Source organism: Ascidiella aspersa, chromosome 8 (assembly GCF_963924565.1).
Source record: "Ascidiella aspersa chromosome 8, kaAscAspe10.2, whole genome shotgun sequence".
In the NCBI taxonomy this organism is placed as follows: Eukaryota; Metazoa; Chordata; class Ascidiacea; order Phlebobranchia; family Ascidiidae; genus Ascidiella; species Ascidiella aspersa.
In genome coordinates, this window is record NC_139454.1 from 15,585,544 (window position 1) to 15,609,012 (window position 23,469).

The 23,469-nt window shown below is 35.0% G+C and overlaps 1 protein-coding gene across 1 annotated transcript in view; it reads left to right on the top strand.

Moving 5' to 3' along the window:
* Positions 1-3,629: 3,629 nt before the first annotated feature.
* The window catches only part of LOC146136292 (kinesin-like protein KIF13A), a 36,192-nt gene continuing 16,352 nt past the window's right edge, over positions 3,630-23,469 (top strand). Inside the window, exons 1-21 of the mRNA XM_083395940.1 lie at positions 3,630-3,879; positions 7,573-7,663; positions 8,012-8,024; positions 8,234-8,387; positions 9,184-9,364; positions 10,487-10,712; positions 11,456-11,568; positions 11,684-11,795; positions 11,877-11,965; positions 12,915-13,038; positions 13,217-13,327; positions 15,118-15,252; positions 15,539-15,678; positions 16,083-16,276; positions 16,421-16,492; positions 16,693-16,835; positions 18,336-18,514; positions 19,286-19,448; positions 19,701-19,865; positions 22,713-22,865; positions 23,048-23,409. Of these exons, the coding sequence (XP_083252066.1) occupies positions 3,804-3,879; positions 7,573-7,663; positions 8,012-8,024; positions 8,234-8,387; positions 9,184-9,364; positions 10,487-10,712; positions 11,456-11,568; positions 11,684-11,795; positions 11,877-11,965; positions 12,915-13,038; positions 13,217-13,327; positions 15,118-15,252; positions 15,539-15,678; positions 16,083-16,276; positions 16,421-16,492; positions 16,693-16,835; positions 18,336-18,514; positions 19,286-19,448; positions 19,701-19,865; positions 22,713-22,865; positions 23,048-23,409 (2,996 nt within the window). The 5' untranslated portion in view covers positions 3,630-3,803. The remainder of the gene's footprint in view (positions 3,880-7,572; positions 7,664-8,011; positions 8,025-8,233; positions 8,388-9,183; positions 9,365-10,486; positions 10,713-11,455; positions 11,569-11,683; positions 11,796-11,876; positions 11,966-12,914; positions 13,039-13,216; positions 13,328-15,117; positions 15,253-15,538; positions 15,679-16,082; positions 16,277-16,420; positions 16,493-16,692; positions 16,836-18,335; positions 18,515-19,285; positions 19,449-19,700; positions 19,866-22,712; positions 22,866-23,047; positions 23,410-23,469) is intronic.

Sequence of the window (23,469 nt, forward strand, 5' to 3'; positions counted from 1 at the left end):
ATTTGACAGCTAATGTTTCGCGTGTGAATAATTAATTATGCTTTTTGATACGAGGTATTTAAACTCGTGTGTAAACGCGGCTGCGTGATGAGAGAAAAACAGACAAAAACCCAAAACGTACCAAATGTTTAAAAGAAATCGGAAATTTAACACGAAATTATTTCGTGCACAAAAAAATTAAGTCGTGATTCACAAGTTTAACGCGTTGATTTCAAACTATTGAGCTCCAAGCACAAAAATTAAGCTCTTTTAACATTTATCAAAAGATCGTGCGATCGACGTTTAAGCTTAGACTTCATAGATATAGACTATACATAATTTGCGAAATTCGATACATAATGGTTTAATAAAAAGACGCATAACAACAATTTACAGACCTTTCAGTCGATTACTCGCTACAAACTAAACCAATCATTTGCGGGTAACGTAACAGTTGGGTTAGAAATTATTAGTGTTGTGATGGGGTAAGGGTAGGCTTGCCATTTTTCAGAAACGTAAATCCGGGACGCATATTGAAAACTGAAAATAAACTTAATGTAGACCTAATACAAAATAATTTAATACAACTAATAAACTTAACGGGGTTGCGGTTGTTTTATATTTTGTCAGGGGGTATTTTTAGGGCCCTATTTTTCAGGGTGGTTTGTCTAGTACCTAATTTAAATTGTTACCGAAAAATATTTTGTATTGTGAATAAAATGGGACGGTTCCTGGCTTGAGTGCTAGTGTGCAAAGTGGTAAACATTTTAATTTTTTCTAAATATAACAGTTCAATTTTTCTAATTGTTAATTGTTAGACATCATATATGTTGGTCGTATTGTGCTGGAAATGGGTAACTAAATGCTTCCCCACAAATGGAGTCACATTCTTTAGCCTGTGTGGAAGCAGAATTCAATCGGATGGCGTGTTATAGAGTATCGCATTTATCTGCATGACTGTGAAAAATCTAATTATTGTCTTCGCAAACTAAAATTTTACATTTTGTTGAAACACGCCATCCGATTGAATTCTGCTAGCTTATTTAAAATGAAACAGCTAAAAACCCAACGGCTAAGCACGTCAAACATGTTTTACGTAACGAAAACCAGTGACATATAAGGAACCACTCACTGAAGTAAAACCTTGTTGTAGCAGCCATTTTTCGCATTGCGTGATATTCAGTAAACAAGTAAAATCTCGTTTGAAACTGAAAATTGGTTACGATTAAAACCGCATTAAATGCGATGTTTTGCGAACTCTACCTAAAATTTATGCGGTAACATACTTCAAGAAGTGCTTAAACCTAAAAGTAATTAATTTTAATTAGGGCAATATACCTAATTTGATTTTTACTTCCACGCAGGTAATTGCTATAAAGTTTTTATACAATGCAACAAAGTAGGTAGGCCTAACCAAAAAGCAATTTTTAAAGAAACAAATTCAATTCTTCGTCTTGTTAGATTAAATTACTTTCTTTTCGCAGTTTTTTTTTTAAACAATGCAACAAAATATAACAAAAAAGCAATTTGGGAACCACTCACAAGCACAAAACTTTAAGCAGATACGTAATCCCTGTAGCCTACCATATTACGCCCAGCATAAGTAAATCTCTTTGAAACTGAGAATTGGTTACTATTAAAACCGCCGCATTAAATGCAAAATTTTGCCAACTCTACCTAAATTTTGCAAACAAAAAGCGCGGTAACAGACATCAAGAAGTTTTTAGAAATATGTTTTAATATGGAATCATTAAAACTTGTTTCTATTAAGGCAATCAGTATGTTATGATTTTAATTTGATTTGTAATGCTGAAAAGCGCGACATTTATCCATCCAGAATTACTAACAAACGTTAAACTTGTTGTAACAAGCAAAGTTGTAACAGCAATTGTTTAGACTTGCGTAACATTCAAGCAACCGGCACCAAACTGTGTCATACGTGAAAAACATCCTTGAAAATAAAAATTGCTTAACGGTGACCGGTTTGCGACGGCGGTCGCTTACCTTCCCCAAAAAGATATTTCCCAGCACCGGCCGGATAATATCCATTTAATTTTTTTTTACTCACCACACACAAAAAAATAAACTAGCCCCAGCAACCTCACATTTTTGTAAAATTTTTCTGTAAATTTAAAATTGAAAAATCCGGGACAAACTGGTTAACCGGGCGGGATACCAGGACTGTCCCGGCTAAACCGGGACGTATGGCAAGCCTAGGTAAGGGTCAGGGGTGAGGTTTGAGGTTACGTACGTAAAATGTTGTATAGGCCACATTTAGGTTTTATTCCTACGGGTTGACGTGTTATTCCGATTTAGAAGTTATTCCGATTAGGTATGTCCTATTTTGGTCCTAATCTGAACTGTATTTTTCTCCTACGTTGATCAGTGCCTATATATTTTCAATATATAGGCACTGCGTTGATGTTGTTTCAATTTCGGTCTTATGGCGGAATGCAATCATTTAATCCACCACTAGACCAATTGTACGCTATAGTGATGCAACAATTACATGTTGGCTGACTAAAAGGGGACTTAAGTGAGTGACGCTGGGACTAAGTCCTAAAAACCGGCTCAAACGGGACATACGAGTCAAACGGGACACATTTCGTACAATTATGTGCGATCAGGCATGTAATTATCACGGTTGGTGTATTTTGTCTGACAGACTAAAATTGTAGAAGAATTCTTCAGGCAATCGTTTGTGGAAAATTAAAAAAAATGTTTAAATGTTCAACATGGATTCACCTACCACAAATCAGGTTTTTGTTGTTATTGGGTATTTTATTCTAGAGCTATTTTTTGCCAAACGGTGTATGTATAGTTTGAATATACACATATGAAAAACTGGCGCTCTATCACTATTGTACGTGAAAAGTTATGCAAAAAAAAAATAATAATAATACCGCATACCACAACGCATATTGTTTGGGTTAGGGTGCGGGTTAGCGTTTGGGTGAGGGTGGTTCAAGTAATATTATGTTTATTATTAATAATAACTTGACCCACCCTCAACCAAACGCTAACCCGCACCCTAACCCAAACAATATGTGTTGTGTTATGCGGCATTTAAAGAAAAAAAAATTTTTATTATTTTTTACGTACAATAGTGAAAGAGCGCCGAAAAACTTAGAACGAGGCAGCAGGCAGGATGCCCGGGCTAAAAAGGTAGTTTAAGTCAATGAATAATCACAAGGACGTTTATTTTTTGACCTAAAAATGAGAATTATTGGGCGCTGGTCTATAATCCTACCACAACGCACATTACTTATTTTGCTAACTGTCTCTAGAATATTTACTATTGTGCTAATGTTCAACATTAGTGTTGAACTATTTTACAATAGTCTTGTCTGTATTGTATGGCAGGTCTTATATAGATCTTACAGGTGCTGCAGATCAGCTAAAAAAATAAGTTGCTTCTTCAGTTGTTCAAGCTTATTAGGTGAGCAGATACAGTCTCTAAAAATACTCTTTGGTTGTTCACACTTTATACAAAGTTGAAAACATTTTATAATATTAACAAAATACAATTTTTTCATTTAAGTAATTACTTAATTTAACTCACTTCTATTCAAGTGCTGTTTTAAAGTATACATTGCTTTAAAATGCTGGTATTTCCAACATAAAGATTTTAATATTTACTAGCTGTTTTTTTGCAGAATATTAATTTACTATTGAATAAACATGTATTTACTGTTACCTGATATGAAGTTCCTGATCACCTGACCTGATAAGTGATTGCCTGTTAAATGAAGTCTGGATAAAGACAAAGCACTGTACATATTTTATGTCATAAAACCTGAAGCGAATTACAGTTTTATACAATCATGACAAAGATGGCAAGTGTTTCAGCCTCCAGCAAAGTAAAGGTTGCAGTGCGAGTGAGACCATTTAACAAACGAGGTACCGTTGTTGTCTTTATACTGTTATTTTTTTAACTAGTAGGGTTGTTCAGAGTACAATAACGAATTCTTAACATGCGATTATTGCGAAGACCAGGTATTAAAATCCAATTCTGTTTATATTTGGTAAACTGAACCACTAAAATTCCTGTTCAACTGCAAGCTTTATTACTAAAACTTTTATACTAAATTCTATTCACATTACTGTTAAGTGTTTTTAAAGACCTAAAGTTTCTTACAAAAGAAATCCTGATAGTCGCTTCAAGTTAAGGGCAAGTATGTTTGTCAGGGGTGGAACCAGGCTGTATCAGGCCAAGCTCCTACCCTTAAACCAGTGTTTCCCAGACTTTTTTATTCTGTGAACCATTTTTTGTTGTAAAACATTCATGGTCCACTATGTACCATAAACCTTTTTGTATGCTTTATAGCCCATAGGTCTGCAAATGCTTCTTGGCGCAACCCAAAATTACTAGTACCGAGGTCTTGTGGTCCAAATACTTTGGGTTGTTTTTGATAAAATAGCTTTGCTAAAAAAACACAGTAACTTATTGTGTTTGTATTTATTGAGACTAATCTGTGTTATGCGTTTTGTTCATTTTAAAAGAGAAAGTAACACAACTGAAAAGAAGCGATGAGTTTTACTACTTGTGATGTCTCTTTCGGAATATGATTTAGCAAACAATATCTGTTCCTGGGTTGCAGCTCCACAAACTCCCCGCCATAACCCTTTCACCCCATGTCCGCTACTCAGCTTAGACTTAGAGCAATAATTACTAGCAAGGTGTGTAATAAATGATTTTTGGCGTCACTCACTAAAAATGCCTGACGTCTCACAATCCTATTACGAAACTCAACATTATAAGCTTAACATTATAAGGCACAGATCTAATTTTTCAGGGGTCAATATAAATTTTAAGTTAAGACATAATGTACAAGTAAACCAAAACACAACATTTTAAACACAAGAACGTTAAACAACCCTGCTTTGTCCAGCTTAACTCTGTGCGCCAAGCGCAACCAGATTCTGATTTTAGTTAGAAAAACTTTTATTTAAAAAGATGAATGACGCTTGACCACACAAAAAATATTTATGCAAAGGTACAAGTTTCATTTACATCACGTCTGTGGCCCACAGCTGTATAGAAATGCATTTAACCACATAAATATTCGCTCAAAGCGTCTTATAATAGCTTGTTTTTATTGTTTAGGTTTTGAAAAACTGCATAACCTGGTTAAGCAGTTTATGTTAGCAATAATTATTACTTTAATAGAGACAATAATGCTTATTACATATCGCGTTAAGCAAAAAAACTACTTCTCTGATTTAAGTTTGCATATTTTGTTTTTAAGAGAACAACATGCCCACAATGCTTTGGTTACAGAAAATTGGGTGAAAGGTTAAAAAAGAGAGTTTTTTAAAAACACAGACTAGGAAGCAAACCCAGATATCGGCTCAACAGATCAGTTTGGTGTTTTGGTAATGGCCAAAATAGTGTGAGATTACAAGCGCTCTTTCCCATCACTTGGATCGAATGAGGTCTCACAACATTTAGCGGGTCTTTCTGTATGTATATATTTTGTGTGATTATTCTAGTCGCGCTCAAAGTAAGACGGCTCTCTTATATATAATTCAGTGTACTAATGGAAACAATTAAAAAACTTAACAAATATAGGCCGCTATTAAAATATATTAAGGCTTTCGCGACCCACACTTAATGGTCCTATGACCAAAATTTGGGTTAAGAGTTGCAATGCTAAAATTTTTTGTATTTACGTAGTTCAAAAACGGCAAAAAATACGGGAAATGGCTATGTGTCTATAGTTTCAGATATGCTAGCGATTATTTTAGTAAAACAAAACATGTATAAATGTAAAACTTTCAAATACCTCATGGCTCACTGAAAATGGTCTCGTTGCCCACTACTGGACCATGGCCCACGGTTGGGAACCACTGCCCTAAACTATATTTTTGTCTATTTCATATGCATTTGCACTCTACTTGCAGGTTGTACTTTTGCATCCCCCTAAATAGTTTAAACACAAAATTTTGCTTTGACGAGAGTCTGCCAGCCTGAATAAAACTATCCTTGGATTCAATATTCCTAATTATTTATTCTACAATTATAACCTACAATTACAGAATCTAGTGGTATCTTGGTATTAGCCTTTGAACATCTCTACTAACTAGTTTAATAACCTGTGAGCTTTTCCAAGGTTATTAGCATAATTACTAATTAATGTATGTTTTTGATATATCTATACTGTTTTTTTCTCTCTGAGGGGTTAAACATGTGTGGGATCTCTCTTTTTGTAAATGCCATCTATTAAACAGTGACCACTTCTTGACAAAACCAGAACAAACTTTTTTTATCCAAGTTATCGTATGGTGGCAAAGTTAAAAAGTAGTTAAGTTGGCGAACAAATTAATTTTAAGGGGATATGGTCTGCTGCCCCACACCCCCTAAATCTGGCCTGATTTTTCTGTATATTTTTTAATTTTCTGTATATATATATATGAAGTGATACAAAGACTGTCACCTTCTCAACAAAACAAGTTTTTCACTAACTTAAACAATCCTTCGAACCACAGATAATGATGTTGCAGGCCACAAATGGCAGTGGGCCTTGGGTTTGAAGCAGCCTGTACTAGATGCCTAAAAATATATAAGGTCAACTCATTAGCAAGAATGCAGTTAATAAAACCCCTCCATATTTCTTGTGGTAAAACCTTCCGTGAAGCACCATTGTGCTGCTTAACCAATTCCTGTTTTAAAACAAGCATGGAGATTACATGACTATAAGAGTCGTATTTTTATGTTAATAGAATTATCGAGTGCAAGAGAGACAATTTTTTTATGTGGGTCACTTTTATGTGGGTTGAAAGTTCATGCTTGGGATCATTACATTTTTATCGTTTAAGCCAGTGATGGCAAACCTTTTCATCATGCAGGTCACAGACGCAATCTCAATCCTTGCAAAATGCAAAAAAAAAAAAGTGGGTCATATATTGTAATATATATATGCTAATTTGATGCAAAACTTTGCTGCTGCATCGTTGTAAGTGTTATTGTCTTGGGTTGGTAATTCAAGGTTTTTTGACGATTTCCAAATTTGGTTTTCATGAATATTAAGACACTAAATAGTTAACAAATGCTGCAGCATTTTTTATAGGATTACAGGAGTTCAGCACAAAGCTTTTCAGTATGCACAAAGCTTTTCAAATGTGTTTTATGGCGTTTCAAATTTAGAAAAAAATGGGTTGACAATGTTGTCTATTAATGTCTATTTCATGTTCAGGTTATGACTTGACGCTATTTTAAAAAAAATATACAAGCTTCATTTTATTGAATTTTAGGGTGAATGATTGTTTTAGCAGATGCTACTTTACCAAGCTGCAATTTAGGAAAGTTTCGCACAGTGTTAATTAACCTAAACTGTGCTACTGGCGGCTTATCTTTTTTATAGTTTTCTCAGTAGTGAAATTTGCTTGGTTGAATTCCAACGCTTTTTGATGCCCTGCCAGAATCCAGGGCATCTAAAAATACTCTGCACACCCACATTGTACTTTTAATTTTTTGCTGAATTACTGTTTGCTAATTTTTAATTACTATTTTCAATTAAAAGTTATTATTTTCAACTGTTTTCTGTTTGGCAGTATTCTCGTGTAAAATAGTAAGTTATATTTTTCATTTAGAAATGGAGTTAAACACAAAATGTGTTGTCTCTATGAAAGGAGATCAAACAATACTTTATCCACCAAACACATCTGGCAAGCAGCCTGACAAGTATATATGTTTTCTATTCTTTTTAATTATTGTTTATTAGAATATATATTTATTAGGCCACCAAACATAGTGATAAAATAAAACAAATTGCAACAGAAGTTTTTATAAATCATCACATCAGGTTTCAGAAACATTTTAAGTCCCGTAAAAAGTGTAATGTCGGACACGCAATTGTCACAAATTTGTTATCACATCTTTCAAGCGCCGTACTATTGATTTATCATAATTTGGACTTGACTTGTTTGTTTTTTTAACTCATTATATTCTTTATTCTGATATAAATCTTTATGTATAATATTTATGACTAACATTTTTATTTATTTTGTTTTATATCAACTTGGATCAAAGGCAACAAACTAAGGTGAGATTCAAGGAACTTAACTAAATCACTTTGGACAATGATGGTTACTTTGGGTTGTTAATTACCTTAAATACTGTTTTTCCTTAATTTCCTCCTCATAATGTCTAAAATAAAACAATTGTAATTTTTGTTTGTCTTCATTATCTTTGTGTCTATTGATATAATTCCAGTTAATATTTTTTTTAATTTTAGAACATCGTTATTTTTAGACATTTGCTTTCGACCATTGCTTCTGGTCAATGGATCCCAATGAAACTGATAAATTTGCTGACCAAGAACAAGTTTTTACCAGTCTTGGTCATGACCTTTTGGACAATGCATTTTCTGGATACAATGCATGTATATTTGCATATGGACAAACAGGTGGATAGTTCTTTTAATAAGAATCATTATTGTGTATGAATCATACAATTCTGGGCTAAAATTTTATCTAATATATATTTTAAGTGGTTTACTGTTGATGCTTCAGTTCTGTTCTGTGATAGAAAATAAGGGAGGACAGTGCACATCCACAAGGGAGCAGCGAATGAGAGACTTCTATTACAATAAGAGTGGAAGAAAAATACTTTTAGTAAGGCAGACAGAGAAAAGGCCAGATTGAAAGAAGGACAATCAGTATATTCAGCGTTCAAATGACATCAGCTGTGAAATGAAGCTAAGCACCTTTGCTGGTGCACTGTGTATAACTGTATATATGTTCTTTATTTGATACTGTGCAATGAAAATTATAATAAGTGCCAAAGACTAAAGAAACATTAATACATGAATCTTAATACAACCTCAAAAATGAAGCAAACATGGTAAAAGTTCCTACACATAAAAAAGTCCAATAAACCATCATGGTCGCCCGGATGCAAAAACTAAGTCAACCTACCTAAATAGAAAGGCAGGTTAAATCACTGGTAAAAAACAACAACATATGTTGCGCATTCGCAGACAGCATTCCATCATTTTTGGTCAGTGTTATTTTATCTGCTATGATCTTCATGTTAGTTTTACACAAAACCAATAAACAAATGTTAATGAAATTACAGCAATAAAATTAAAGTTTTACTTCAAAGTAAAAAACTTTTTTAGTCGAAGTCCTTTATACATTGATTATCTATTTACCCAACTAACTTGAATTCTGTTAAAACTTAATTACGTTTTATTTTGTAAGGTTCTGGAAAATCCTACTCCATGATGGGAAGTCATGAACAGCCAGGGGTAATTCCGAGACTCTGTGTTGCTTTGTTTGAACGCATTCAAAGGGAGACCAAGGATAACCAATCATTTAAAGTTGAGGTCTCATTTATGGAAATCTATAACGAAAAAGTTAGAGACCTGTTGGACCCTAATGGGTGAGAAGGAGCAAAAAATAAATATATATGTTAGAGGTATTAGGAAGGTTTTTTCGGTAAACTATATTACTTTGTTAATTTATACCCCAAAAGCAATGAATCCCTGTTATCCAACACAAAACTGCTGGGTTTAGACTCTTTCCTATGCATTTTTAACTTACAACTGAAAACCCTGTTCTTCAACACATATATATGTAATGTCTTAAACCAGGGATGTCCAACATTTTATTATAGTGGGCCGCATTGACACCTGGAATAATTTAATGGGCCGCAGAACCTTCAAAAGATTAAGTATTGGCCTTTAGATTTATAACGGGTCTTTAGAGGTGTATATATATTTTTGTTACCCATATTATACTATTAATGCGCCCCTAAAAGCTGACTAGTACATTTTAATTAGGCTAATATTGAACGTTTAAAATACTACTTGGTAGTGGAAATGATTAGCGGGCCGCACAAAAATTTTAGGCGGGCCGCAATGTGGCCCGCGGGCCGCAGGTTGGACATCCTTGTCTTAAACATTGTGTGCGAAATCAAAGGCATGCAATCTATGACCCACAGGCCAGATCATGCACCTATTTTATGGCATCTTAATTTCGTAAAACTGGCGTACTTCTCAGTTTATTTACACTTAGCATGCTTGTTGCACATATTCTCTGAAGAGTAGGTGCCACTTTGAAATTGTATTTCTGGTAGTTATAAATTGTAATGGAAAAAGGGATTTTCACTAAACAATAGATTTTCACCAAACTTGTTTCTTGTAAGTTAAAGTGGCCCTTTGTCAACATCATATATTCCAATTTGACCTGTCATTAGAACCTGCTACAAGCCCTGTGCTATTTTAATAACCAAAAATCTAATAAATCAGATATTGAGTAACTAAGGTTATGCAATGTTATTCATAAATATAGTTTAGATTCACGAAAACCATAGTCATTTATCTGATGCACAATATTTTTTTTCTGACCGTTTATGTGTTTTCTATAATTACGTGCTGAACTATTTTTTAAAGTGGTCACCCACCTAATGAAATGAAATAAATTTTTTAAGCCAAATATTATTGTAAGTAAAACGTAACATATAATGCAATGCAATGGTATGTCAAACATTTTGCTTTGTCAGGGGTTCCCAGCAAAACCTCAAAGTCCGTGAGCACAAGTTACTTGGACCTTATGTTGATGGTTTACAGCAGCTGATTGCATCATCAGCTACGGATGTCCAAGAACTAATGTCGGAAGGTAGTAAATCGCGCACAGTTGCTGCAACCAAGATGAACGCGGAGTCATCAAGATCACATGCTGTTTTTACCTTGATTGTAACTCACACTATGACTGATGTTCAATCTGGGGTAGGTTTTGCATAAAAGTTATGTTTGTTTGCCAATTGCTCACGTGTGACATCTGTACATATGTTGAACTTTTAGAGTGTTAATTTGTGCCGTTTCTGTTCGTTAGAACAAAGACCATAAACACGAGATAAAGCGTTTCTCGTGACACTTTCGTTGTGACGGGCATGTGTACTAATAAACACTTCAATAAAGCTTGTCGTTTGAAAGAAAAAATGTTATGTCATTTCAAACAACATTATAATAGCAACGTATTCCTTTTAATATTCAGTCTGGCGAATGATAATCGTTTCTTTAACGCATCGATATTATATCCTCCTTTACCTTAGACGTAGTTCTATACTATACATAACATTACTTTTGAGTTACATGTTAATGTTCCACAGCAATAATTTATTTATTATTTATTATTTTTTATGTCCTATAACCAGAAATGTTTTAAGTGAAAAATGGTACCCTAAGTCGAGAAAAGTGGGGTTTAAATTCCAACTATCTTGCTTATATCGCAAAAAGGGCATATTTTAAAATATATTAACGGAAAGAGATAACTTCGTGATTTGTATGTACGCGAGTGTTACGTTTGGTTAATAGCCTATCGCTATGCCGAAACATCTGTACCGCTTATAAGCACTAAAGCATCAGCGTATTTTGTGCGATCAATAATAAAAATTTAATTGTTCATTTTTGACACTTTTGCATTGACGAATTTGCTAAAGACTGGTTTACACGTTGTTGTTTTTGTGTAGGTATCTGGTGAACGAGTGAGTAAATTAAGTCTTGTTGATTTGGCTGGCAGTGAAAGGTCATCTAAAACCGGAGCAACAGGAGCACGATTAAAAGAAGGAAGTAACATAAATAAGTAAGTATGTTTCAACTAATATTAGTGATTATATTGATTGTTTATATTAATAATTCTAAAATTGTTCTTTTGTATTTGTTTCAGTATAGCTAAATTGGTATATGTTTTTCCTCAGATCGTTGACCACTCTTGGTTTGGTAATAAGTGCTTTGGCCGACCAATCTGCAGGAAAGTCAAAGAACAAATTTGTGCCGTATCGTGATTCCACTTTAACTTGGATTCTAAAAGTTAGTAATAACTACAGTGTTATTTTTATTAATTGATAAAATTATTACAATTAAATCTCAAACAAAAAATGTTATTTTTAGGATAATCTAGGGGGAAACAGTCGTACTGCGATGGTGGCAACGCTCAGTCCTTCTGCCGACAACTACGAAGAAACGCTTTCCACGTTACGGTTGGTATTTCGTAAAGTTCATGCCTTTACTATACACACCTTTCTTATGCCGTCAATTGTCGCTTTCTTTCTGATATGCGTCATGAAGAAGCATGTCACCAACCTCAAGTTTGCCTCGAGCCTTGTTATTCCGACAGCTCGATTCTGTCGACACTACTTTATTGTGAAACACGTCACGTGGCTTTCAAGGGAAATTGTTTTTAGTTTTCTTGTTTATCTGATCATGAAGTAACGCGCTGTGTCACTAGTATCTTTGACAGTGATTTTACTCAGGGTTTGTGTTACCCTTTAAGTGAAATTTAAATATAGTCACATATAATCCAAATTCATAAATATCTTAGTTGATCTCACTTATTATTTGTATTACATATTATGTTTACATTTGCTACACAGGGCACTTCATGTATCCCCGCAAAATACGATGCACATTATTTTAACGTTAAAAGAAAAAATACACAATAAAGTTAATCGTTGAATTATAAAAAAAAAACACTTTGTAGGTTCAAAAATACCGGTATATTTGCGCACGGTTAATTGTGGGATGTTTTCCTACATGTTTAAGAAAATGTTGTACATTAATCGTATCTAACCCTTTTAAAAGCTTCAGCACATTTATAATGGCTTGTCATGAAATGCATATCATTGTTGAAATGTTTAAAAAACAATGCAAAGTTTTTTAGCATTTAACTAATGTTTTTAATAAGCACGTATATCTAATTGTATTTTTAGCTACCTTTTTATTACAGGTATTTAACCCCAAACTTCTGTTTATGTCGAGTATTTGTAAGATGTTGAAACCTATTCCCACACAAAATAGAAATTGTATAAATAATAAAAAAGCGATACTAGGATTCGATAATAATCTGAGTTCATTATTTTAGATCGAAGCCTACTGTTCTAGAATGCCTAATTTTTCTTCAATTAACGTATATTTGTATGTTGTATTAAGCTACGCTGACCGCGCAAAACGGATTGTTAACAAGGCAGTTGTGAATGAGGATCCCAATGCGAAGATAATCCGTGAATTGCGGGAAGAGGTTGAGAAATTGCAAACCCAGCTCAAGGAATCCGAGGTTTGATTTTTCACTTTTTTTTAATTCCGTTATTTTCAAATGATGGCTGGACTAAAACAAATATAAACATACGTAATGAGTATACAGATTTGTTTCGTATTGTTGAGTATTTAAGTAGGGTATGCTTAGTCATTACAACGTATTTTTACAAGTACAACTGATTTTATTATTATTGCAGAGCATGAGAGCACCTGACCTTAAAGAAAAACTGGCCGAAAGCGAGAAGCTGATTCAGGAAATTTCTTTAACTTGGGAAGAAAAATTGAGAAAGACCGAACAAGTCCACAAGGTTGGTGGCTTAAAAACCATGTTTTGTATGCTTTAACAATTAGAGCAGTGGTTGTATGCCTTTTTAGCCCACGTAATAATTTGCTATTAGCATACGTGTTTATTTTTCGTGTATTTCATAAATGTAAAACCAATTTATTTATGGACACACTCGCAGTTTTAGTTAGCGTTATATGCGTCAATGCCTGCTTTATCTATAACAACATGTTTTCTTGCATAGAGCAACTCGCCTACTTTGGATGATTAAAAAGGGCATCTTCAGAAAGCAACTTAGCAATCGATTCGTTCTCGCTAAAGAGATACAAATTTATTAACTTATTTTTTGAAGGGTTCGATAAAAAACACTTCGAACATGATGCTTGTTTACTTTAAAATAATCGAGAGTGTAGGCTACTTCACGAGTTCATGGTTCGCTTCTATAGTTGAAGACGGACTTGCCTTAGTTAGTAAATCCAACACCCGGTTTAGTTTTGTGACATTACTTTTTGCGCTAAATTGTAAAAATCTATTACGCAAAAAGGCGGCAAAATTCTCAAAATATTGATATCTTATTTTAGTACCTCTCAACCAATCAAAGTTTACAGATAGGTCCAAAAGTCAGGAATCTGAAAGGCATGTACTTTGTAGTTTGTTCAGATAGTCATTGAACAAATAATACAAAGGTAATGTGCTCGCGGACTCACCGAGAATCACGTACTCGGTGTTGAGAAACACTAAACTGCAGTGACCATTAAAAGGTTTTTTTCTCTGCTTTGTTGCATATATGTGTCGTAAGAGTTCACTTGACTTCTATGCCTAGTAAGTTTGTTTTTTGGTGGCGAACTTTCCATCTTTACTGACAGGCGGTTACTCTATGTCAGTGGTTCTCAAACTTTTTTGAGCGCGACCCAAATCTGAGTTTTATGAGCATCTCACGACCCAAGTCTCAAACATCAAAAAACGTACTTTTTCTGATATGCATGAAATAAAAAAAGACACAATAACCAGATATAGTAGCCTACACAGTTCCGTGAAACAATGATTGCTTAGTGATTACAAACAAATGATTGGTTTAATTTAGTGTGATTGGTGAAACTGAATTTTTTACTTTATAATATCAGCGTGGCTTGTTGTGGTGACTAAAAGCTTTCTTAGCAGCTACTGTAGTTGGCTATGGCTATAATGTAGCTGGATGCCATCAAAACGTTCATAAAACCACTTATGATGCAATAATCCAGGTAACAGATTTGAAGCCACGTGAAAAGCTTATCATGCAATAACTAAGTTATGATTAAATTGAAAACACTTGACAAATGAAATGAAAAAAGTTCGTTTGCGCAGGATTGAATCACCATAGAGCGACCCATTTTTTGACCTTGCATGGGTCGCGACCCATACTTTGAGAACCACTGCTCTATGTAGTCTAAACTAAACCACAAAGGCCCAAATACATGGCCTAACTATCACGGGCCGGATAACTTTAGAGATTGGTTATCGCTGCCTGGAAATAATTTTGTGTCGAACTTTATAAAGTCAATTATTTAATTAACAAAACCAGTATTCAAAATCAGTTCCAAATACTAAATAAAAAAAAACGTTTATTTAGTACCAATAAGCTACACTTAAGTTTGTATCGTTTTTGTTATTTTAAAAAAGTTTGAAATAAAGTTGTATCAAATTTTAACTTTAATTTTGGACAAGTAGCGATGCTATTAAACTTTCCTAAAGTGACATACATTAGTGTAGTAACCAGTAAACAGTATTCCAATTTTATTTTAAACAATCGAACCTTACTCTTGCTCTTTTTAAAAGAAACGCCAAGAAACACTGGAAAAGATGGGAATTTCCCTAGAAACATCTGGGATCAAAGTCGAAAAGACGCGCTGCTTTCTTGTGAATCTCAACGCTGATCCATCTCTTAACGAGCTGCTTGTTTATTATCTTAAGGTGGTCATATGAAGTGTAGATACTAATACTAGAAACAGATAGTTACAACATGCCGTTACATGCATACAAGTACTTACTAAGACTATTGCACCACAAGGAATCATTTTAATATTGTTTAATGAAAACTGAAATTTTCTGCAAACAACAGCGTTTTATTTGGCAGTATTATTTACAATTTTACGTCTATGGGTTAAGAGCACCCTTTTTGACACGTTCTACAATAGTCGGTTAACATCCAAGTTTTTATTTAATTGGGATGTTTCCACGGTTCGTTTATTTGTTGCAGAATCACACGCTGGTGGGTCAAGGCGAGGAGAGCGATGTTCAACTTAGCGGTCTTGGAATAGCTTATCAACATGCGACTATTTTGGTGGAAGAAAATGATAACGGAACAGTCGTTACAGTGCAGCCTATTGAAAACGCAAGGTAAGAAAAAGAGAAAAAACATTCAGCATCCGGGCATACAGCATATTGATCCCAAGTTACTGTTGCAATTTCATTCGAACGGTTGTTGAATCTAAGCCCCATTTTGATTAAGATCAGGAAGCATTTCTATAAAATCCAAGCATTTTGTGCCACAAACATAAGAAACACAGAAGTCAACTAAAATTGATTCCGGCCTATGTTTACCGCTGTTCTTCAAAACAGTTCATAGACAAAAAACGATTTTCTGTTTATTTTTTGCAAACCACAACTCACTTTATGTGCGAAGGACCCCGTTAGAAACAACATACTATCTAATGGTTTAAATGGACTACTTGACGAAGGCTTTGCTGGCTATAAATATAACAATTGCGCGCCGTGGTGAATTATTTTGTTTGAATTTGTAGGACTTGCGTGAACGGTCGCATCATTTCTTTATCGACACGACTTCATCACGGTGATCGTATTCTTTGGGGAAACAACCACTTCTTTCGAATCAACATTCCGCGTTTGACCAAAAAAGCTCCGGAGACATCTTCGCCTATAAAAGAGCCCGAGCTTAATGAGAGTGAGGACAATGGTGCGAAAATACAAAAGCCAGGTAGGATAATTTGCACCCTAGGGCCTAGGCGACCTTGGTAACCTAAAAAATTATGCCTACTGCATATAGACAGGAAATAATAAACGCTTTTCAGTCAAATAAATTTATACCTGTTCACAAAATGAAACTTAGCCGAATTTCCAGATTTGTCGTTGAACGAGTCCCATATCAGTTACGAGTTTGCCCAACAGGAAGTCCTCCTAAACCAAGTAGAAGGTGAGTTTAATTATTTTAGGTACATTTTTAGGCCATGAATATTAAATATATGCCGAAATTAAAAAATAACTAGGTAACTTTACTTACCAATTTGATGACCTTACGTTTTTAAATTATGTTATCCGAATCTCTCTATTTTCGTTAACTGGACAAGTCAGTTTTCGCTAATTCTAGAAGACTAGTCTAATATCATGTCACAGCTCCCATTCAAGAGACAATCATGAGTTTGGAACGCGAGTTCCAGTTGCTTCAAAATGAAGGTGATGTAACCAACAGTGGAAGGAAGGATGACGCGTCGTTGGTTTCGGGACTTAATGAACAAGAACGGAAGAGATACGAACTGGTAAATAGTTAGAGAAATCGTTGAACAAATCGCTACTATGTTTTACAGTCGCATTAAATAGATATCTGATCGTGATATTTGTATCAGTTTTAATTGATATTCATATTATTTATACATCAATGGCTTCTTATATTATGTAAATCGTCACGGAAGAGAATTTTTAACGATCATACAGTCGCCTTGTTTACCTGTACATATCTTAGTTTAATTTCTTTACCTAGTATTCTGGATCCAAATAAATCGGCTTAAAAATGCATATTGTTAATATTAAGATGTTGCTGAGTTATTTAAAAAACCTTTGTTAATATATAACAAAGATATAATAATACGTATTTTATGAGAGGTTTTCACACTATTGTACTGATGGATATTTTCAATTTTATAAACATGTTAGTTATTGTGACCTGCTCAATGTTATTGCCTTACAGCGATGTGAATATAGGTGACTTTCCTGTTTTATACCACTTCCGTGTTTTGATCGGGTAATTTGCACTCAGCCACGGAACACAGGCCAGCGCGTAAGAGCGTGTATTGTTATGGCGGAAATTCGATTTAATCACGCTAATCAGCGTACTATGCTAATACTGGCCGTTATGTGATTTGTTTGCGTTAATGCGGAGATTAAATACATTCGGTTAGGAAAATTAAATGCATATACTAAAAAAGTTATTAAATGTATATGCATTTACGAAAACAAGGTAAAATAATGAAAGACAAACAAAAAAAAAGACTAACACCACAGCAGTTACCTCATATAAATTCGCCTTCAAATATTAACTAATTATACAAGTTATAACAGGAGTGGAAAATCGAGAAAGTAGATCGTACAGACCAAGACCAGTGGTTGTTAACCTCCGGTCCGTGATTAGTTTTTGCTGGTCCTTCAAATAGTTTTCTAGGTAGAATGCACACATTTTTCAAACTTTACCTCCTGTTCTAGTATGTTAAGCCCCTTTGGGGAAATGTTGTCAGCACAAAAGCCCGATTAGTAGATGGCGCTCTAGCTCTAAATTAAAATTCGTGCCATCATTCATGACACAAGTGATATGGTGTTCTGTATTCTCATGCTCCCCTCGTTTCAGCTACACTTTTGCATAAATAATTTTAGGTTTTTCTATGTTTTTGGTAATCCTAATTCTAGTGTTTGACTGCTTGGCTAAAAAGAGATACAAGAGATACAAGAGGTCGTGAGATCTTATATCTATACTTGTTCAAAGGGTTTTGCTAACACAACTCTGTAGCTTATAGCGTGTTTTACATGGTTTGGCAAAACCAACGTCCAACTGTTTTCATATTATTTACCTTTTTGCTGGACATTTTGTGTCGTAGTTTGTGCCCTGAAACCCCCCAAAAAATATTTTCTTTATATATTGTTTTTTTTTTTGTTTTTTTAAAGGGATTTTTTAAAATTTATTAAAAAAATATAAATACTGTTTTTAGCAGTAAAAGTTAATAGATTTAGCGATAAAGGTTAACACTTGTAATTTTTCGATTTTGAAGGAAATTAGTACTCTTCGGCGTCAGCTGCTTACTCTTTCTCCGAGCGCAAGCGCTGATTCACTCGATCGTTCCAGTAACAATGGAACAATCACAATAGGAGGAGACAACAAGGAACTCGATTTATCTGCCTCTTCGTCACCTGCCGCGCATCAACGATACCGAAACTGGAAATGCGAGAGGTCATTTTGAATTGGTCTAGTTGTTTCCGTTTTTGTGAGCAATATTTTTTATCCATTTTTAAGATTAGGGGAGTTTAAATTCGTTTCCCCCCCCCTTTTTTTTTATATATGTTTACTTATATTTTCTAAAAGGCGAAAACTGGTTGTCTACCTCAAGAGGTGCCTAAACTATGGAACGCGGCCACAAATTTATATCGCTGAAACATTTACTGGGGGGCCGCAAAAACGTTAAGATATAAAAATATCGGCGTGTAATTGGTACGTTTTTTTTGTATTGGTGCACTAAATGTATTAGTGCACAAAACAATTGTTGCTACCAATGTGTCGTTCATTCTAATTTAAAAGTTTTGCCAACTAACACCAGATACCGGCGATTTGTTCGCGCTTTGCGCTTTTGCGTCGAGTTTTGCTTGGAAAGAGCAGGGTGCTTTATTTAACCTGTGTTATAACGACTTGTTATAACGTAATTTTACAAAGTAACTTTTTTATATATTATTATTTACCCTCGAAACAGAATCCTGGATCCACCCATTGCGCTTACTATTGATTTTCCTGCCAACGTCGCGAGACGGCCGGGCATTTTTTGTGGGTTGCGTCAAAAACACAGATTTAAATTTCACAATTGTTTTTAGACGAGTCATTTTAGGTCGTTTTTTGTTCTTTTTTATTAGCTGAAATTATATCTTTTTATTAAAGAAATTTATTATCAAGTAGCAACAGACAAACAAACACCTAAAACAACTCAGGCATTTTATTTGTTGCAACATTCAGGGAGCAGGTTTTTCGTGCTAGTATATCTCGTCTCCGGGAAGAACTTGTTCGGGCCCAGTCGCTAACCAGGGAAGCAAACACGCTGGCTACTGAGATGACACGAGAAACGGTTTTCACTGTCACTCTGCAAATTCCAACACACAGCCTTACACCTAACAGAAAGGTAATGTGAAAACTAAACTTTACTTAAACAAAAATGACTCGATCAGCATAATTGTTTCTATATTTATTATTGTATAATAAAAAACTTAAACAGATAAATATTTACAGGCGTTGGACCCCTATAGTCCCGGGGAACCTAAATTTCATATCGTTTTAAACATAATTGTTTTATTTGTACATCAGCTCTTTTGGGGACTATATTTTAATTAGCAAAGAACGTTTCATGTATTTGTAGCATTTCTTGTATTCACAGCAAGGTAGCCTGTTATGCGAGCCAGCAGTACAGGTTGTGCGACAAGGCAAGGACTGTCAAGTGTGGTCGGTAGAAAAGTTGGCAAATCGAATCGTTGACATGCGGGAGCTTTACAATGCTAGGACCAACTACGATGAATCAACAGAAGAAGTTGACGAAGTCACTGTGAGTAAATGTAAATTAGTTTTTGTAAATCCCTATAAAATGCTTTACAATGCTAATGTCGAAAGTCGCTTATCTCTTCAACCAACCTTGTCAAATTACTATTCTTAACTCTTTAAAGCCTATGCACGAACAGTCAGTGCAACTTTGGTCGCGCGTTTATTAACATGGGCTTGGATTTGACTCTTACTAAAATGAGTTTTTTTTGTTTTTTAAGACTGGGCACGTTAAAAATACAGTATACAAGCCTTAGTAACAATACTATTTGAAGCAAACGCGTGACGTTTTTAGTACCAACCAAGTAAACAATGCTGCATATATACCAGGCCGCAGAACCTTATATCCATTGACAGTCGGATTAGCAGTTTTAATTTTTTTCACGGCTGTCAGTAGGCATGACTTTTACTTCAGTTGCAATTGCAAACCAGATTCTAAGAGAACAGCACGTTGCCTATGATCATACAAATTAAACGCCACGAACTGGAATCCGATCGGCACTAAAAACACCAATCTGGTTTACAATTGCAACTGAAGTAAAGTTATTCGCACGAAGAAATGTTGTTTTAAGGTGGCAGGAGGATTTTTAGACGATTCGACATTATGCACAAAAAATATTAACGATATTGACTGCAATTCTACATGGCTGCACCGAAATCACGTAAAAGTTCGAACATGTCGTAAAAGCCATACGTCGTGTAATCGTGTTTCTTGTTTTAGACTTTGGATAGGTGTTACTCGTAATATAATGACCGCATGGCGATGACGTTATATGTTTTTACGCATAGCAAACATTGCGTTAACTAGATATTTTGGCTGAATTTGCATTTTGTAGGGATTATTATGGATGCACACATAAAAAAAGTAAAACACTTAAAATAGGTAAAAACATATTACAAAATCGAAAAAAAAATCTTTACATAGATAGTTGAGTTAAGTATAGCTTGGGCATGGACGTATCCAGAAATCCAAAAAGGGGGGCTTTCAAATTTTTAACTAATTCCCCTATTTTGTATCTGACGTTAATAACTCATGACGTCATAAAATAGCGACGGTTATGACGTCATATAATAGTGATTTGTAATGACGTCATCAATAGGAAAAAACTAAATAGAAATAGCCAATGAACGTCTAGCAAAAGCGATCCTTAGACGCAAAGCAAACACGTGCGTCGTCGACACTCCTGCCAGGCTCCAGCTGCGAAGCCGCTTCGTGTGCAATCGTTAACTTCAGGCGAAAAAACAAACCAAGACCGTGAAATAGGTGTGATTGATTTTGGTAGAATCATGAAGTTCCTTGTACGGGACTAATAGCGCTAAGTTACAAGCACATGCAATACTAAACGAAAATCGTTTTTCCCGGTTGTTATTAGTTATGCCACGATAAGCGTAACATCAGCGCCAGTGTGTCAAGTCAGCTAAAATACAAGTCCGGTTTAGAGTAAAAAAGTTGTGTCAATTGAACACTAAACACGTGGTCTTAGAATATGCTTATTTGAAATAATTTTGCAGTAACTATCTTTACATAAAACTTCAGGTAAAAAGTGCCGTTGTTACACGAACATCAGATATACGAACAGCGAGGAACATTAAATGCGCCTAATAAAAGTTTTTATCGAAAAAAAGAAAAAAGGCTTGACTTAGCGTTTTTAATTGTCGAATACATAGTTGTTAATAGACCAACCTGAACGAATAACAATAGAGAAAAAAGATCTTACGTTTACTGTCGACCAAACAAAAACGAAAAACGGCGTTTTGCGTTTGATTTTGGTTTCGCATTAGCTTAAGACGCGTGAACTAATGACATTAAAAACATTGCCGCTTCGGGCATTAAGTTAAACCTCGACAAAAACCAACAAAAACATATTCTCATTTACAAAAAGGGGGGTCCGGACACCATAACCCCCCCCCCCCCCACCCCTGGATACGCCACTGTTTGGGGGGGATTAACCTCATGGATCCGCCCCTGTAATTGGCGTAATTTGGTATCAGATCAGATCGCGGTATATTATAACATAGTATCGCACATCTGTAAAACCGCCTGTAAGTTAAACCTTTTTAATATATATATTGTTTTATTTTTTATTAAAATAAATTATGTTAAAATCCGTACATTTGCTCATACCTAAGTGTAACAAAATTTCATACATTTTGTTAAATTTACTAAAAACAATTACAATACGTCGTTTTAACCAATCAGTTGGTACTTCTCCGTCTCGTGATTGGGCTCTTTGAATTTGGTACGTTGTTTTTTTACATTTTATAGCCTATTCTTTTAAATCGGAATTTAAAATAGTTCTCATCCACAGGCCCGACAGATCTATCCGTTTCTTATCACAAAGCTGTTTATTGCCGTTGTTTTTTTATACACCTGTTTTATTTTGGAAACCTAGATAAGACAGCTTTGCTATTCGTCTGTAAGCTGCCTTCTTATCCAAACCAAGGCTTGCCTAGAGCTTCTTTGTCATGTACATTAGGTCGTAAAGCTTTTTGCATCACTTCTCCACACTGATTTTAGCCAACCGGGAAACCGGCAACTGGAGGCACATGTCTGCCTTTCCTATCACAAGAGCCCCGTTTACTTTAAGACTCAAATCCTTATTACCGCATAAGGTGGACAAAAAGGTTGTATTACCGTACGGCCGCCAAAACTTGTGTGTTTCTCGTACATGTGCACGGCCGTAGGTTGTGCACCCCTGATATATACCAACATGATAAAAATGAATTTTCTATTCCATTGTTTAGAACAAATAATTTTCCATTACATTGTTTAGAAAAAATACGATGAGTTTTGTTCGTGGAGGTTGTTTTGATTTTAACGCGTTGGATTTACATTTTTCATTTTTAATTTTAGGACCAATCATTCACGGAGGGCACGATGAACGACCCGTTTAACGAAAGTGAGAGAAGTCAGATATTAATCGGCGTTTCCAACGTTTTTATGGAATGTTTATTGCAAGACGCCAAACTCGACTACGGAGTTCCGATCATCAATCAGCAAGGCCAGGTTAGGCTTGTCTCGGTTATCTTCGTTGTTATTAACTACTTTTATAAATATTTTAACAGTAAGCGGTGGTTGATAAAAGAAGGTGTTGGTAACCGCCTTTGGTCAGCAATATTTTAATAAAATAAATATTACCACAGCACATTTGTAGATATGCTTGTTTATTAAAGTAATTACCCCCATAGGTGGCAGGAAAATTGCACGTCAATGTCGAACGCCTGGAAGGAAGTATACCAGAACATCTACTGCTGGGAGAACCACCAGAGGAGGAATCCTCCTCGGAAGATGACCATGAGGAGTCGAATACTTTCGTGGATGTTTCGTCAGACTTGAGTGGAGGAGTGTCGGAGTCAAGCTCAAGTAGTGGAGTTGGGTCTAGTTTAAGTACCGATCCTCATTTAGAAGTAAAGGCATCTTCATCCTCCAATATTTTGGATGCTTCGAATTCTTCCCTCTCCACGTCGTCAATGGCAACCACTCCAATGTCTGTTCCAGAAATTAGAAAGCCAAAAAGAAAGCATAAAGTGGTGCCCAAAATAAAATGCAGGTCGGTTGAATATACTTTTCTGAGAAAAAAATCGACATTGACTGTCGTTTATAATCACCA